The sequence below is a fragment of the Periplaneta americana genome, chromosome 10 (assembly GCF_040183065.1).
Source record: "Periplaneta americana isolate PAMFEO1 chromosome 10, P.americana_PAMFEO1_priV1, whole genome shotgun sequence".
In the NCBI taxonomy this organism is placed as follows: domain Eukaryota; kingdom Metazoa; phylum Arthropoda; class Insecta; order Blattodea; family Blattidae; genus Periplaneta; species Periplaneta americana.
The window spans coordinates 3,203,682-3,222,341 of record NC_091126.1 but is presented as its reverse complement, the minus strand read 5'-3'; the positions used below and the strand labels follow the sequence as shown (position 1 = coordinate 3,222,341).

At 34.9% G+C, this 18,660-nt stretch overlaps 1 protein-coding gene across 4 annotated transcripts in view; it reads right to left on the bottom strand.

The window, feature by feature from the left end:
- Positions 1-18,660, bottom strand: part of LOC138707388 (RNA-binding protein 5-like) — a 132,414-nt gene that overhangs the window by 16,593 nt on the left and 97,161 nt on the right. For 2 of the 4 annotated variants that reach the window (XM_069836745.1, XM_069836746.1), the window contains one exon: positions 5,646-7,956. The exons of 1 other annotated variant lie outside the window; for it this stretch is intronic. In XM_069836745.1, the coding sequence (XP_069692846.1) occupies positions 7,813-7,956 (144 nt within the window). In that variant the 3' untranslated portion in view covers positions 5,646-7,812. Of the gene's footprint in view, positions 1-5,645; positions 7,957-11,873; positions 11,993-18,660 lie in introns of those variants that run through there. One more of the 4 variants, XM_069836748.1, reaches the window with a different exon arrangement.

Here is an 18,660-nt window from a genome sequence, read left to right as displayed (position 1 = left end):
CAGTTATATTAATGTCAGGTGTCGGTCTGCCATATTTTAAAATATCTTGTTTATATTCTGCAGTACGAGAGAACAGTGTCTCCAAAAGATGACATGCTAAACTGTTTAACGAATTCATGTTTACATTGTATTAATAGGCTACACTTGCTAACACCTTAACACTTCACTGCACCATTCACGACAAAGACTACATACAGACTAAAAACGAATTCGTTGGTCAGCGCGAGTGAGATATGTACAATGTAGTTTCAAATTTGATGCCAACTTTCTTTATTACAAAGTACTCCAAATATTTCAAAATCTACACAAAACATACTATTCAAAAGATGCAAATATTAAAAAAATACCGAAATACATATGTTATATCTTAAATTGAAACCATATTTTATTTCTTTACACAATATTTTATGTTTTTCTAGTTCCAAATATTACAGTTTGACACCCTGGTCCAATGTTTGTACGAGAGACCAATTCTGTTTTCCGAGAAAAGAGAAACCAGATGAATGGCTTTTCACCAAATCTTCATAATAGCCTTGCGGAAAGGGTCAGCAATTCACAGTACGCAAGTCATTGTCATGGCAACCGGGTTTGTTTACTGAAGGCAAAAAGGAAAATCTCCTTTGGACCTTCAGCATTAACATTACTCACTAGATGGCCTGGCTGGTGAAGTACTCCAGGAGGTTCACTGAGCAGATTAAGCCGAACAAGACAGATTAATATGGTTTAGTGAGGAATGCATTTCATTTTAATTTATTGATAAGACACAATCATTTTATTAAAGCACGAAAAAGGGGTGAAGGTGGCTTTCACCTAATCCACTTGAATAGCCCCACTGCTTTTAACTGCTTTATATTGTTGCAACATTTAGCATAACTTTCATCGAATTAACATTTAGTACTCCAGTCTTTACATAATATTGAAATATAGCATCAATTTACTGTATCCCGGTGCAGAAACAAACATACTATATTGACGACATGCCAAGTGTTGAATATTTACAAGATTTAGAAAAAAAAGAAGGTATATGACATTACTGGGCATGTATGCACCAGACAAAGGTAAAGTCCACACCTGTGGAGTAACGGTTAGTGTGCCTGGCTGCGAAACCAGGTGGCCTGGGTTCGATTCCCGGTTGTGCCAAGTTACCTGGTTGAGGTTTTTTTCGGGGTTTTTCCTCAACCCAATATGAGCAAATCCTGGGTAACTTTCGGTGCTGGACCCCGGACTCATCTCACCGGCATTATCACCTTCATCTCATTCAGATGCTAAATAACCTAAGATGTTGATAAAGCATCGTAAAATAACCTACTAAAATAAAAAAAAGGTATCCCCGTTACATGCCATGAAGGCACTTGGGGGGCATGGAGGTAGAGCCCCCATGCTTTCCATGACCTCGGCACTAGAATGAGGTGGTGTGGTCGGCACCATGCTCTGACTGCCTTTTACCCCCGGGAAAGACCCAGTACTCAATTTTATAGGAGGCTGAGTGAACCTCGGGGCCGTTCTGAAAGTTTGGCAACGAGAAAAAATCCTGTCACCACCTGGGATCGAACCCCGGACCTTCCAGTCTGTAGCCAGCTGCTCTACCAACTGAGCTACCCGGCCGCCCACTAAAATAAAACAAAGGTAAAAAAGGAAAGCGCAAATAAATTTTATAAAGATTTTCAGAAGGTTTTAAATAACTTTAAGATATCGGGTGAAGATATCAAAATAGCAATAAAAGAAATGAAGGATGCATATTTACAGAAAAAAAAAGTAGCATAAAAAGATAGTGAAGAAAACCAATCAAGAAAGTTGGGAGCAGTGTGTTTCAAATATAGAGCATGATTTTCATGGAAGACAGTGTCAGCATACAAAATAATTAAACACAAATCAGAAAGTGAAGCTGCAAACATTCTTACACCAATAATGGAACAGTGAACTGAATATTTTAAAGAACTATGATATGATTACACTACAAAGAAAGAATAAACTCTCAAGTGGATGAAGTGGACTAAGATACTTATTCTAAGAAAAACAGAAAAGCTAGTGACCGCAATGGGATAAAATAATACGAAACTTATAAAGTACAGTGGCACATTTTTCAAGTTAGGATTCCTACATCTTAAAATATGTTGAACAAAACATTGAATATCAGTCTCAAGGAATAATAAAACCTATTTTTCAAGAAACAAGATAAACTTCATTCTCTCACTATCGTGGCATAATCTTTCTCATTAGTGGATACAGAAACTGTGCAAAATTATAGGCTAGAAGAATCCAAAGAATCGCAAAAACTTTGTTAGCGTAAGAACAGAATGGTTTTCGAAAAGGAAGTGTGTTTACTCTAAAATAATCATGAACAAAAGAAGAGAAAGAAATTTAGAAACACATCAATGGGTCTGTTCAAAAGGGAAATAACTCAAAATTTATAGTTCTGAGACAACTGAATTTTAAAGCTTCATGTTGCTCTGAAAATCCAATTAACACACACTAATTTGAGACCTGTAGTATATATAAAACATCATTAACAGATCTGGAGTAATTTCAACAATCCTTTGATTTTTCACAGCAACGCAAACATCATCATCATCCAAAACATGTATTAGACCAGGTGGTCTGTTACGGTCTCAGCTGGGCAACCAATGTATCTTCTTTCACTAGAAGCATACTGCAGAATGTTTTGGGATGTATGTCCTAATAAAGCTTTAAAATGCAGGTTTCTCAAAACTTTAAATTTTGAATTGTTTCCTTTTTGAACTGGGCCATCAATATGTTGTTTAGTGACCTTGAAATTGCGTCTGATAGGGTAAACAGAGAAACCCTTTGGAGAGCTTTACAAAATAAAGGACTCCCAATCCAAATTATAGAAACAGTTAGAAGTTTGTATTAAAAAAAAATATTTGTAATCGTCCTTCACTGTCTAAGAATAAAACATTTATAAATCAAGGAGTAAGACACTATCAGCCATTTTATATAAAAAAAATTATGGTTTATTTAACGACGCTCGCAACTGCGGAAGTTATATCAGCATCGCTGGTGTGCCGGAATTTCTTTACATGCTAGTATATGTACTGACATGAGCCTGTCGCATTTAAGCACACTTAAACTGGGCCGGGGTCAAACCCGCAATCTCGAGCACATAAGGTCAGCGCTATACCAACTATGCTACCGAGGCCGACCATTTTATATAGGGTGCGTCAAAACCATCTGATGGCTTTTTTAATTTAATACAAATCATACAAATGTCGCTTTTTTCTGTGGTTTTCTCTGTATGTGGTGTGCTGTTTAGAGTTTAGTTGAGATGGACTGTTGGTCTACTGAACATGACAAGGCCGCAATGCAGTAGAGTTTTTTATATCAAAACAGTCTGTTACTGCTATGCAGCAGTTTCATACACGTCATGCATCTAGTCGCAATAACATAACAGTAAAGGATACTAAGTGACCAGGATGTCCTTGTTCAACATGCTCTTGCTCTTCATTTGCATAACAGCAGTCTTCGTTGAATACTGCATAAAGATCTACACTTTCACCCATACAAGATTCAACTGACACAGAAGCTTATGAAACATAACCAGATGAGTATACGTCACTATTTTATGGAATTCTTGAACTTGGTGAATGACAATTCGAACTTAGTGAATATGTTAATCATGTCATATGAAGCAACTTCCATTTGTGTGGTTATGAAAACAGCAGAATTACCAGTACTGAACCCCAAAAACCCTCATGAACTGCACGAATGCCTGCTCCACAGTGAAAAAGTGAGTCTGGTATGGGGATTTGTTTAGATGGCAGCATTGGACCTCACTTCGTCGAGGATGAGGAAGGAGCAACAGTTACTATTAACTCCACACGATACATGGTCATGCTCGAAACATTCTTCAGAATTCCATAGGCCATCCAGTAAGATGGAGCAACAGCCCACACAGCTAGGATCTCCATGGTGACTCATTTCACTACTTCACTACTTTCGGTATCATTTCAATCACTACAGGAAAAATGATGAAATTATACTGAAAGTAGCTTTGATAATCAAGAGAATTAAAAGTAGTAATGCTTGTTTCTTTGTCCTGCAAAATCTTTTTAAAAACACATAGCAGATTTTGGAGGTGCAGCGACGATATATAATTAATTATTTCTGCGAACTCTCCAACTTCCATGCCTCTCTTTGATTGGCCCATGTATTATCCTCAATAGTTTCCTTTCAAATACTCATAATTTTTGGGTATCTGCTTTGTTAAGCACCCACATTTCACATGCATATGCTATTATGGGTCTTATTATGGTATGGTATGGTATGTTATAGCCTCAATTTTGCTTTCCTAGATAATAATTTGAACAGATCTAAATTTGCGTAATAGGCTTTATTTCCTGATCACATACCCACCATTAGTAAAGGAGAGAAAAAGAAAAGAACTGGAGATATATAAGATAAAGTAAAAATGCAGGATAAAATAGAAGAATATCAGAAGAACTAGATGGAACACCCGATGAAAACTCTTCTATATAAGCTGAGGTGAAGGAAGAACTGCCAAAATTCGTCGTGTTCTGTAACTGCTATTTAACATTGTGATGCTGCAAAGAATTGATTTCGAAATTTTTACGGAAATTAATACTTTCATCTTCACTGATACCAGGAAACTAATTTTTGTCAGTCATTTTTTGCATACAGTAATTCCCCCTAAACTCTTTCTGGATGTATTCAATTCAGTATCCATGAGTCTATATGCTTGGGATTGATGCTTATGAACTGTAAATTTTTCTAAAAATGGGAAGTGCTTATGTAGGGGTTAAGGGAAAACAGAATGGTTACTTACTGAAAACTGATTCTAAACATTTCTTACATAAGATAAAGTAATAAGTAAAATGTTATTAACAGGTGTTCTCGAAAAAATAATTGTCAGAGAAATTTTTATAGAATTATGCCTCCATTTGGAATTTCTTTCAAACACATTTTTTCATGCCTTAAAGACACCTACAGGACTTACCTTCTAAAAGTAATAAAACTAGTCATTATAACATCTTTAGTAAAAAAAAAAAAATAATAGTCATTACAGTTAATATAGTAGGCAAAGGAATTTTACTTTACTGTATAAGACAAAACCATATACAAAATGTAGAGACTACACAACAAGAATAAGTAATTCATTCTTCATAATAAAGGATTAGTTGCTTTTCACAGTCAGTTGTAAAGACTATGTTTGAATTCACTGGAAGATTTCGAGACTATATAGTTCTCTTTACGAAGTGCTGTTAGTTTCTTGACAAGCAAGTATTATAGTTAGAATTTTAATATACATAGCGAGAGTGTTTTGGACATCACCAATATATTTAATGAATTATGGACGATAGATTTGGGTCATAAAACGTACCACACCTCATTAATTCAATGTTCAAGAATAACCAGTTAATCTGTATGATATTTTTCACTCATTTCGTTGTTACAAAAATAAAAGAAGGTAAGCATAATACAAATACCTTACTGTAATACCGGGGAGTTAGCAGTTCAGGACATGTAATTACCTAGGCGACAATGCGTGGCAAATTGTAATGAATGTAATGTAGATTCTTGCTGGGCTTGTGAATAGAGTTTTATTAATTAGGACTAAATTAAAATATCAGGATCTTTATGTATGCTGTTTATATCTGCTATAAATTAAAGTTTTATTTACTGCTCCAAATCATATTTTCGATTTCCGAGTGATCATGAAATGCGGGTGAGTAAAATTCTTTAGTAGGCTTAATGCCTTCGTCTCTGTGCTGCTAGAACAATAAAAGAGCCCACCAGTTTCCTTTAATGTAGTGAAAGTAATGCATTTGTTAGGCTAAATAACTGAAATGATTGTATGCTTGCCAGCATTTTGTCTTTTTCCCCGAATGTTGAAATATGTGTATATTTTCAAAATGTATCTGTAGATTACACCTCCTAAGTCTGCAACTGTGTCCATAGTTTATAAATAACAGATACATAACAGTTGTTAGCTGGGGGATAAAAAGAATAAAGTTATTTTCCTCAAATGCAGTTACTAGGTTTTCAAAATTATCCAATGATTTTTTCATATAACTACAGATGTCTACAGGTTCTATTGATTTAAAATTAAATAGAGATGACAGAGGATTCTGAAAAGATTTAATTTTTAAATTGATCTTTAAAACTGAATTATGGTACATGTACACAGACCTGCAATCCCCATGAGGCCGAAAAAATTTTGCATTCCCAACAAGTTACTTATGCAAATCTTGAAAATTTAGCAGTCAATCTATAAAAAAAAAAGTGGCATATAATATTTTAACACAGGCTACTATTCAAAGCAGACATCTGCAAAGTAGGAAAATATCGAAAATTTACTTTCATTTCGATTTTTACTTTCTTCAAAATTTTGACCATGTGGGCAATGCATATTCATGTAGGCCTACATACAGTAAACATCAGTTCGTTATACAAACTACAATATTAAATAATGAATTGGTTTGGGTGAAATGAAAAAAGAAAAATAGAAAGAAACATAGTTACAGAAATACCTAAATGCTAATACATAAGAAGAATAAACATACATAAATAGCTGTTTATGTTTAATAAAGTTTTTGCATACTTCTAAATTTAGTTCTGATGTACGTGGATACAATTTAATAATTAAATTGTACAATTCTGAATCATAATTGATGCTGTGTAGCTTTGTAACACGAGATGAAACATACTGCAAACTCTTTCTTAATGGCAAAATTAATTTTGTCGTATTAAAGCAAAAAAAAAATAAACCAGCTAATTAAGGAAAATAATATGAAGTATGCAATAATTATTATAACTATTATATGCAGTTTGGATGTAAAACAATAATGTTATATTAAATACTATACAGAATTTCTTCAGTCTCTTATACTTTATTCGGCATTAGTTCCCGTTAACTGCTATATTATTGTTTGTATTTATGGGCATAATTTCACACTGCTCCACTACATGTCAGCCACGAGATTTCACACTCTCGTTAATGCTGCTAGTATAACAGCTATCCGGTATTATTATTATTATTATAGTAAGGTATTTGATAATGCGATATACAGTTATTTTAACTGTGAGCAGAATTACAGGTATTTATTTTTACTTGATACAAGTTGAGCATGATTTATGGAATTCACCAGGTAAAATAATCAATTTTTGTATTTAATTATATTATTGATACCAAATCTGATAAATGGAAGCAAAGGAATACTGCAATGAATAACTAACTCGCTCATTACAATCATAACGCATTTTGAGTAAATAATAATAATAATAATAATAATGTACTTATTACAGAATATAAAAAGTAAATCACGATTAAGAGTTCTGGATTATGTGTCAATTCGTTTATAGCTATTAATTTCAGCAACTATAATCACCAGCCTCTTGAAACATACATTTAAATCATAACTCATACATTACAGCTTTAAGAAAAGTATATTTATATATATATAAGTAAAATTAAAGAGAGAGTAACATTACTAGTAACACAGGAAGGGTACATGAATACAAACTAAATCCAGTCTAAATTTAACAATTAATATGGGATAAAGTTTTGATAAGGAAAAGTATTTACACATTCATATGTCAAGAATTTTGACTATGTAACTTCAGGGAACCTGACCCGATATTTTCAATTTATCAAATACCGGTAGTCATTTCGACATACAAAAATGGAACATTTATGATCAGTAAATTTCAAAACTTCTCATTTACAACATTCTCACTATACATACATCGGACAATGCATACTATGCGTTTGTATTAACATAAAAAAATATATGTACACTGATTGATAAAAACATTGCTGTCTGGTTGCTGCACATTTCAAGTGTCTTGTTCCTGCTCTGTAAGTTCCTGGTATCGAGCAAACATCATCTTTTTCACACAGTCCTTGTATGTTTCACCTGGCAGGGCTCCGTAAGTTCCTCCTTTTGCACCAAGTCCAGCTGTAGTTGCCCGATGTTCAGCCTGTTTCAACATGTAATAAAAGTGACAACAAATCGTATTTTCTACTATTTTTCAAACCTATAAATGTCGAAAATGAAAAATCTTCACACTAAGTCCTCATTTTCAACAAATTAATTAAATGCTGTTACAAATCTTAAGCATTAGACCAGCATAACAGAAGACAAAAGATTCTATTTGCAGATGATACTAATATTGTATTTAACGACCTCAATACAAATAACTTGCAAGCAAAGATAAATGAAAGACCAAATCACGAATCCAACTGGACAAAAATATTTTTGGTCACTTTTGAAGATATAAGTAAAAATCGTTCAGTATTACTCTAAACATATCGTCCTATCATAATTAAATCTTTAAACAAGAGTAATCTAAAATAATATTGTGTGGCAGATGCTGACTTCACGTCTGGCATCAGACTGTCATTGTCATGGTGAGATAAGTTAGTGGCTGCAAGGAAGTGTGAACAAGAGGAAGATTTTTGGTATAATAATAATACATATACTCAGAGCTGTGTGTCTATGATATTAACTAATATTCACGAAGGGAAAAATTCAATTACCGTTTTTATTCTACAGAGAGTTCGTAGGTCGGCTGGACCGTTCTGCGGCGGCCTTGGACTGGGTGAAGATTGGCGCGCCTGCCGCCAGAGTAGCGCTGTAGCTACTGCTGACGCGCCAGTCAGTCGAGTTGGATCTGTCGTGAGGGAAAAACGTCTGTGCGCGTGTTGTGAGTAAAATTGTGTTGTCTCATGGTGATAAAGTATCTATTAATAATGGTTGAGTACACTTTAGAACAACGTATTTTTCTCTATGATGCGTATGTGAAATACTCTGCAAGAAGATGTCGAAGAGAATTTGAACATCGGTTTGCAGGTGTTCGAATTTCTAGCAGGTCAACTATTCATGACCTTGTCAATAAAGTCAGACATACAGGATCTTTTTTGAACAAGAAACGTGTTCAACAACGCCGTGTACTGACAGAAGAGAAGCTTGATGAAGTAGGGGCCGGTTAGAGCACTCACCCCGCAAATCACCGCGACGTTTAGCACAAGAGGTTAACATTTCCAAGGTCAGCTTTTGTGGCAACGAAACTTCTGAAACTTAAACCATACAGGGTAACTGTAGTTCATGCTTTACAACCACAAGATCCTGTAAGTAGGGTTAATTATTGCAATTGGTTTGTGCAGTCCGTTCATAATGGCGATGTGGACCCACTTTTAATGTTCTATATAGTTTTTTGCTTGATTTATAAATCATAGTGTAGTTAGTTAATTAGGAGGTAACTGTAAAGCATAATTTTTAATACAGTACATAATATAAAATTACTCATCTGGCCAAGTAGAGCAGGGAAGTAACAATTCTACTAATAGAATACAGAAGATAATTGTCATTCTCACATAAAAAAACGAAGATTATCACAATCTCCTAAAACACAAAACAATTGTGCAACAAATGTGTGAACTCAGAAAAGTGAGACACGAAACTACTGTAACTGAAATAAAATCTAAAATAAAGACTCTGCGGTTGCAGTACTTCAACAAGAAGCAATTAATAGTGAAGTCAAAAAAAAAAGGGCTGCAGGCGTTGATGAAGTTAATGAGACAAAATGGGGTACTCAAATGGTGTACAATTGCACACGCTATTCGTTATACAACCTATCACCCTAGTACAGGAGGACAAGATGGCTGACTCCATAAACAGCTGGTCATTTGTTTCATGACCTAGTTAGAAAGCTGAGCTAAATATCTCCTGTAAAGAAAGTTACATAACCGAAATGGAAGATTTAAATGATTATTTAATGGGCATTGACGACATTAGAAAACAATGATGGTATGAAAAATGATGGCAATAGAAAAATAAAGCAGTACAAAATCGTTTTGATCCATTTATGTATATTACACGATGAAGATTTTAAAGGAAAATATAGATTCACCAAAGCAATATATTAACGGCGCAGTTCAAAAAGGAAAAACAACTCAAAATTTGAAGTTTTGAGGAGCATGAATTTTAAAGCTTCATGTTGTAGTGAAAAATCCCATAACACACACTAATTTGAATCTTATAGTATACAGGGTGGAAGGAGACTGATGCATCAAAATTTAAGAGGCGATTCTACATATTAAATATAACGAAACTTTATTACACTTTTCCTTTGATGAAGCAGCGTCAAGCAGGAGAAAATAGTCTTTGCCAATGTTTGCAGCAAAGGATATTGAAAAGAAAAGGATGAAGTGTAATTTGGGGAGAAAGAGTGAGAAGATCATGTTATAAATAATGGAAAGTGTAAGAATATTGTGTAAATGTAATAACTGAAATGATGTAGAAAGTAAGGTGAGCTAGGAGTAGGAATTATCCATTATACATGTCAGTAAGGACTAAGAAGTATGAAAGAAAGAAATGTAATATCAGTTGGGATAGAGAATACGAAAAATATTTTATGTCATATTAGTAAAACAAGGAAGAGATAGAAACGGTAATGAATAGCATGTGTAGGGAAAATAGAGATTGAATTAAATAGTAAATAAACCGTCAGGAATAGGGGAATTAGAATAAGACAGGTTTAAAATGATAAATCGTGACATGATTAAAGTATCAAACAGAGGAAGTGATAAGTGAAATGAATGACACGTAAAGAGCATGAGTCAGTCACTAAACTATTTATAAATGATGTAAGTAGTGTACGAATGGGAATGCTGGCCCAAGTACAGGAATGTGAAGGGCCAGCAGGACCAAACAGATGAATGATGATAAATCATATCATATCATATAACTGGGGAACGAACTTTTAGGGTTTTAAAAGGTCTATTTTAGGTTATTGAAATAGGTGAAACAGGTTTTTAGTTTTTTTTTTTTTTTTTTCCTCCAAACTGTGAAAGTGGTCGCAAAAATGCATGTTTGCAGTGAAGTTTAAATGATATAACATTTCCCTTAGTGGTAGTGATGCCCCTTTTTGATTACTGCGATTCTCTCTTAACAAATATAACTGTCAATTTAGTTGGACCACAACGTGTTCATAATGTGTGTCCGCTTCATCTGCAATACTCGGAAATTTGACCATATAACGCCATCTTTCGAAGTTCTTTCATGGGTCCACCGAAAGGGACGTAGAATAACACATTCTTTATCTGTTCTGTTTAGAATATTGTTCACTTCTACTCCAAAATATCTGAGAACTCGCTTTGAATATCTTACAACGTTACGGAATCAACATCAGGCCTTATTATCCATGCCTCGTCACCATACCTCTTTCTATTCATCCTCTTTCACAGTGTCAGTTTGTCGCCTATGGAACTCCTTACCTCGTTGTGTCAGGGATTGCCAACCGGTTAATCAATTAGAATTAAGAATTACATACTTTTTCAGGAAATTGATTTGTGAGTGTTAGCCGATTTTTAGAGGTTATTCTGTGCATATAAATTGTCATTTAGGCCTATCATAAAGTAGAATTAGGATATGAATTGTAAATAACTTAATTATGTATCATGTTCAGTTAATACTTCATTATAGCCCGTATAAGCTTGTTAATGTGTGTGAAAATGATTTTTATATTTAAGTATGACTTTACTATTTTTGTCATGGTTTCATTATGTATTTCACTTCTGGTAGTGTGGAAGAGAAGGCCTCATGGCCTTAACTCTACTAGAATAAATAAATAAATAAATAAATAAAGATGGAATCATTTCCAAACCACTGTAGTAATAATTGTGATTTCACTTGTTTTGGCATAGCTTAACAAAAAAATATATAAAAATTGAATGTTACCAGAAGCATGAGAATAAGACAAACTGCACAGAGACCTCAGAAAAGTTCACAGCTAGTACCTGCACACGCAAGATCACAGTCTTCTATCAGCAAACATGACCAAAAACTCCACGAATATCAACAATGCGACTTTTTCGCAGTTCATTCACCTCAAGAGAAAGTTCAGCCACTTCATATCCTCCTACTGGCATATCATATCCGTGATCAGTGGAAATTCCAAATTACATAGTCCCAATTAGTGCCTTTGAGAGGATGAAACCTTTGAAGGATGACCCCTATATAAAGAAAGATGGAATTCCTTGTTACTTATTTTATCTAAAACAACAAAAGACTGAAGGGGTAAAGACCACAGATTGGGTCGCTTTCTCCAGTGCAGAAGAGAATAAAAATTGATGCACTGAAATTTCTAAATACAGTACATGTATATGAGACGCAGTAAATATAGGTGAAAGCCTATAAATCTGGTCTCTACTTATAACTATAAATTTAAGAGTTGAGAATAAGAAGGGGTTAAATGGCGTTTTTATATGGATCATATAAGGAGACAAAAAGGAAGGCAGAAAATAGGAAAGACCTGCCCTTGGGCAGAACACAATGAATGAGTGAAGTGGCGTCTTCTTCAGTACAAAGGAAATAAATTTTCTACGAATTGCAACAAATTAATGTGAGAAAACTGGCTCCTTTTCAGTAATGATTATTTAAGTTTTAGACCATTTAGCTTCTAATCTTAGACATCTCCTTTTTGACCTTATAGCCAGAATAAATAACGCATGTACCTCATTCTATTTATGATCAAAACAGGCATTCATAGTATTGTAAAATATTAACTGAGTATTTAGTTAAAACTTAAGATATTGCTTTATATTCAGTAGAAGTGCATACCCTCAAAATTTAAAAGAGAATCAACAAAAGTAATAATTTTTTCAAATTTCACACATGTTACCTTGAAGAAATAGCGCTTGGTAACTAGCTGCAGTGTATTGCAAATTAACATTAAATCAAGTCGAGTTATAATAATTCTTTACACCTTCTTAATAAATACAATACAATTATTTCATAACTGAGGATGTTATAAATGCGATTTTTAATAATTAGCCAAAAGTTATAACTTAAAAATCATTGTGTCCACGTAAAAAACTTCCTAAACTGCTGGAGTATTGCATAATTGCCTTTATAATAGCAATACTGGTATGCGAAAATAAAACCTTTTAAAATGTAATTTCGCCAGAATCACTTCTTTGATTTCAGCCTCACACCAGCTCGTAAAATGTTATTTTAAAAAGCAGCTAAACAAAGCATGCTTATCATGATTGAATAGCGTGGCTCTTAATATTGCCTTCGTTAGGATGATGATGATGATGATGACGATAATGATAATAGTAGTAGTAGTAGTAATAATACAGAACAACAAATTTTCATTGAAAGTGTGTAAACTGCATCAAATTGGGGTTTTCAGATTCATTTGAGCAGAAGATGTTAAAATATCACCAACCACAAAAATACTTAGCTCTAGTTTCTTAAGTCATCTGCAACATCTTATCAAAGTACTCGTTAAATAAATACACTCATATTCCAGAAACTAGTCAAACCAATAAATTTTTTAAGTAAATAATTACTTGATGGTGTAATATCATAGGCATTGATAAATTCCAGTGCCATTCACAAATACAAACATAAAATATTAGGAGTAACATCGAAATAATACAACATAACATACATGAATGAAGACACTACTGTCTTTATTTATTATAAAAGCAATTCATACAAAACAAGAAATATAAATATAGATCCATCAGAAATATAAACATATAAAAGATAGGAATTTTGAATGTCCTTATTTATACACGAATAAACATTGTTGTTGTTCATGATTTGAGATAAAGTAAACTCATGTTGGCTTGGTGTTTAAACAGTGGCTCTGACAGTCAAGCACTAATCTTCTAAAATAGCAGGGCTCTATTTTCCTGCATACCTCTTCTACATGGTGGGCATGTCCATGTTTATCATTTACTGCACCAGAATCCTTGGGGAAGATGTCGGGATGAGAATGGAGGAAGTGAATAAATGAAAACATACTGCAACCAAGTTTTTCATAGCACGACAACAGTTAATCCTTGTAATTTGTTGCTTATTTGTTCCCCAAGAACTGTGAACAAATGTGCTTAAAACTTACACAAATTCCCTGCTTGATATCGGAACCGTGCGAAAGTAGCAGTTATTCATCCATAATTTTTTTTTTAGTAGGTTATTTTACGACGCTTTATCAACATCTTAGGTTATTTAGCATCTGAATGAGATGAAGGTGATAATGCTGGTGAAATGAGTCCGGGGTCCAACACCGAAAGTTACCCAGCATTTGTTCATATTGGGTTGAGGGAAAACCCCAGAAAAAACCTCAACCATATAACTTGCCCCGACTGGGAATCGAACCCGGGCCACCTGGTTTCGCGGCTAGACGTGCTAATCCATACTCTTGGTTGGCTTCTTTCAGATCATGTGCACTGCAAAGGACGTCCTTTCTCATTAATTTAATTTCTTAGGTTGCTGACACAGTGTTGCAGAATACACGCAGAATCCGAGTTTTATTCTGGTCCTCAATTTTACAAACAAAATAACAGTGGTAGACTTTTCTGATTAATGAAGGTTTTGTGAAGAAAATGTCATTTCTCGTCACAAGTATCAAAATGTGTTAGCACTGTTTACATAGACTCGTGGCATTTTTGTTCACTTTAACAGAAATTGCTCTTATTGTCAAGTCCTCACAAATTTACGAACTATCACCCATATACTTGGCACTTATGTGAAAAACGAACTCAAATAAGAATTAAAAATTACTGAAGTTGAGCAGAAAAGAGACAAGAAAAATCATTGAAAATTACGAGGAAGAGATGTTTACTACCAGAATAATTAAATAATATAAGAAAGATAAAAATTGTTTCTTATACCTTTACCAAATTATTGTAATTTTTTTTAACTTGCTATAAATCCCTATAAAATTATCCCACTGTAACAAAGCAGTGTAAAATGAAAATTAGAGCTAATTTTTCATTCTCTATACATATTATACATAATCCTTCCTCCTTCCATCTCGGTACCTAGCACTTAATGCCCACACACGACGTCAAGGTCAGAAAAATGTGCTTGCTTTGACATCACTGGTGTAGTATGTGACAGATCAATTATTTCTAGCTACAACTGTTGAGGAAAACTTCTTGCTCTATTTGACTTATGCATGGAAAACCATTGCACCGCTATCCCTCTTTTAGTGCGTTCTAGTAGGGAAAGGGAAGTATCTCACATGCGCACTTTAGCCTATACGGGATTGAATATGCACCATTGCCTTAAAGCTTCATAATCTGTTGTACTCTCTTTTTATACAGGGTGATTCAGAATTCAACTGAAGAAATTTAAGGGGTTGTGGAGGGGTTCTATGTACGTATTTTGAGGTGGAAACTAGTTGTCTGTGCGTTCAAACTTGCACATAATGGCGTGAAATATTTTTTTGGGCCAGTACGCAAGTGATTGAACCTGCATGTGGCGTAGCGATACATTTGGAAATGTGTCGGATACAATATTGTTATGTCTCTGTAGCACAATTGGTAACCATTGTAGATGGTTTCTGTCAGAGGATGAGGTCGAAAGTTCAAACTTCAGGAGGTACTTTTTTTTTAAACTTAAGGTATGTAACTTTAAACTAGTGTTGTAACATTAAAAAGCCAGCTCTAGTTATTTTGTAATGTACCGTACATAATAATGACAATAATTGTTTAGAAGGGTGAAGAAAGAATGTAGTTTAAGAAATGCATATCCATTCCTCTGGACAAGTCGCAGTATGTTTATCAATTAACTTGTAGTGAACATAAATTGTGCATACCAGTATTCTGTTTAATAGAAAATACGCACAACGAATTTCATACAACTTAAACATTAAAACGGGACAAAATGCATGAAAATAATTACACAGAGCACAAAAAGGTCATGCACTCGTCACATTTGCAACCAAACGCCAGCGTGTTTCTAACAGATACCTAATTGAGCTCCATAGGAGTTTAATACACTGACTGGATCTCAACCAATGGCTAGTACTGTACAGTGTACTCTTGCAGGAAGCATAATAAATATTACAATACGTAGAAAAGAAAGAATTCAGATATCTCGTCAACAAAATAAGAGGCATTGGGATTTAGAGAAAAACTACCGCTTGGCCTGAGCCTCATGTCAATAATTCCTTTCTAAAATAGGTAACAAGCAGTGCCGGCAATTTTACAGATTCTGTGAAGGATAAATTTTGAAAACGTGGTCGATTAGTTCTTTACAATTGGGCTTAATGCAATCCCTAATAATATCCGAGACCATCACATACCATTCCACACCTCTATTTTATTTTAATACTGGAATATGAGTATCAAATGTAAACAACTTCAACAACTGATAATTCAGACATTTTTTGTCAGAGACCCCAGGTTCCTTATATCAAATTGCTTGTCTACAACTCTATATAAATTTCTTCGGTTGATTTCTTAAGCACCCTGTATAAAAGGAAACTTCCAGCAATTGAGTTTAAACATCAGAGCAAACCTTGCCAATCAGTAATAAGAGGACTTTGAGGTGTTCCTACAGCACATTAGCGATCTTTCATATACTCCCTCAGTCTAAGTCTGCTTGTAACCTAGTTCGATTCAGATTTTGAACACATCATTTACAGTTACTTTTCATTCAAGCTGGTGGTGTGCTTAATGATTATTTTCTATTTAATAGGTGGTAGAAGAAATTACAACTCCAAGCTGGCTTATATATTAACACAAATAAAACGAAATATATGACAAACCGACATATTAACACAACATATGTCGTGATTAATTATCAATCATATAATACAGTTCCATCCTCTAAATATTTATGGGCAGTAGTTATCGATAATAATGACGTAATTATAGAAGACTGCTGCAGCAAATCGTTGTCTACGAGCTTTAGATAACATCATGAAAGCTAGAAACATATCTAAAAAAATTAAGATGAACTTATACAAAACCATCATCAACTCTATTGTGGTGTATGGGAGTGAAATTTGGGACTCTCTCTGGAAAAGCTAAATCTATCCCGAGTGTGTGGGAAAGGAAGACTTACGGTTCAGTTTTTTAAAATGGTGTATTGTATATTCCAACTAATTTGGAGATTCAAAATATGTACACAGACACAGATATCATCACTGACATTAAACTCAAAAGGCTAAAATGGCTGGGCCACGTGGCCTGGATGAAGGTAGAACACAAAAACTTCTTTGGACGCTAAAATAATTAAATCAAGGGGGGGGAAAAAAAAAAGCTGAAAGACCTAAACTACACTGGTTTGATGACATAAATGAAATTGGGGTTAAAAGATGGAGATTGAAAGCACAGGATCGGTTTCAGTGGAAGGATGTCATTACGGAAACCATGGTTTTACTGAAAGGACCATAGTGCCGAAGAAGAGGAGGAGAAGAGCATTACGTACTCTGATACCAAGGAAGTCATGATGACAATGCAAGGAATGGAAGGAAATCAATTTCTGTTAGTCATGTTTCGGAGAGAACACTTAAAGTGACAAGTGTCTACATTTTATTTATTTAAGTAGGTTATTGTACGATGCTGTATGAACATCTTAGGTTATTTAGCGTCTGAATGAGGTGAGGGTGATAATGCCGGTGGGAATGAGTCCGTGGTCCAGCACCAAAAGTTACCCAGCATTTGCTCAAATTGGGTTGAGGGAAAAACCCAGAAAAAACCTCGACCAGGTAACATGCCCTGACTGGGATTCGAACACGGGCCACTTGATTTCGCAGCCAGACGCACTAACCATTACTCCCCAGGTGTGGACAATTGCAGTATATAGTTACATGAAAGAAAACGAATTGGAAGAAAAGCATAAAAGCCCTTTGGAAAATATTATTTGCGACTCTTCTGTTACAACATTAGACACATTTAATCAGAAAGCTTCAAGACGGTAGTAGATACTTTCTTTATAAAAAGAAGGCTTTATACCCAGATTAGACAATATTTTGCTGGAACCTCGCAAAATACGGAACTCTCCAAATTAAAATTCCACATTTCTTATTGTGGAAAGTATAAAAAAAATGAATACACCAGGTGGTTATAATTAAACTGATGGTGTTCAGCATGGCACAGTGCGGACTGTAATGATCGTAGAAGTGTGGAACCTCGTAGATATACTAATTAAACAATGTGCTCGCGAATTATGCCAAAAGAATAATTAGTTCCAAGTCTTGCCACCAGGTGAAAATATGGCGCTGTGAGCAGTCAGAATGTGCAATTTTCTGTAACTCTGACGTCAGTATGTTCTTCTGGTGGCATTGCATTGTGCTTGAGCTATGTCACATGAATTGTCGCTCCCCTGGTCAACAGTTCGCAAGATTTTGCACTGGTATCCTTACAAAATTCATACTGTGCAGCATTGAAACCCCAAGATATTCCACAATGCTGTGAATGGAAGTGGATAACCTATGGCTGGGGAATATTCTGTGGACTGACGAGGAGCATTATACTCTGGACGGTGCAGTGAATACACAGAACTGTCGTGTATGGGGTTTGACTCTTCCACATGTTGTGCAGGAACAACCATTGCACTCACCTTACATTACTGTTTGGTGTGGTTTCACAAGCTCCTTCATTCTTGGTCCGTTTTTCTTTGAGGAGATGACTTCTCATGGGTCTGTTAGGTGTACAGTGACACCTGCACATTATAGGGACGTGCTTGTGCAAGACGTGATTCCAGCTTTGCAAGAACGCAATAGTGACCACACCATTATTTTCATGCAAGATGGGGCAAGACCACATGTCACTCGCCAGGTGAAACATTTGCTGCGAGAAACTTTCAGTAATGACCGCATCATCTCTAGGCCATTTCCAGATGCGTGGCCTTCAAGATCCCTGACCTAAATCCACGT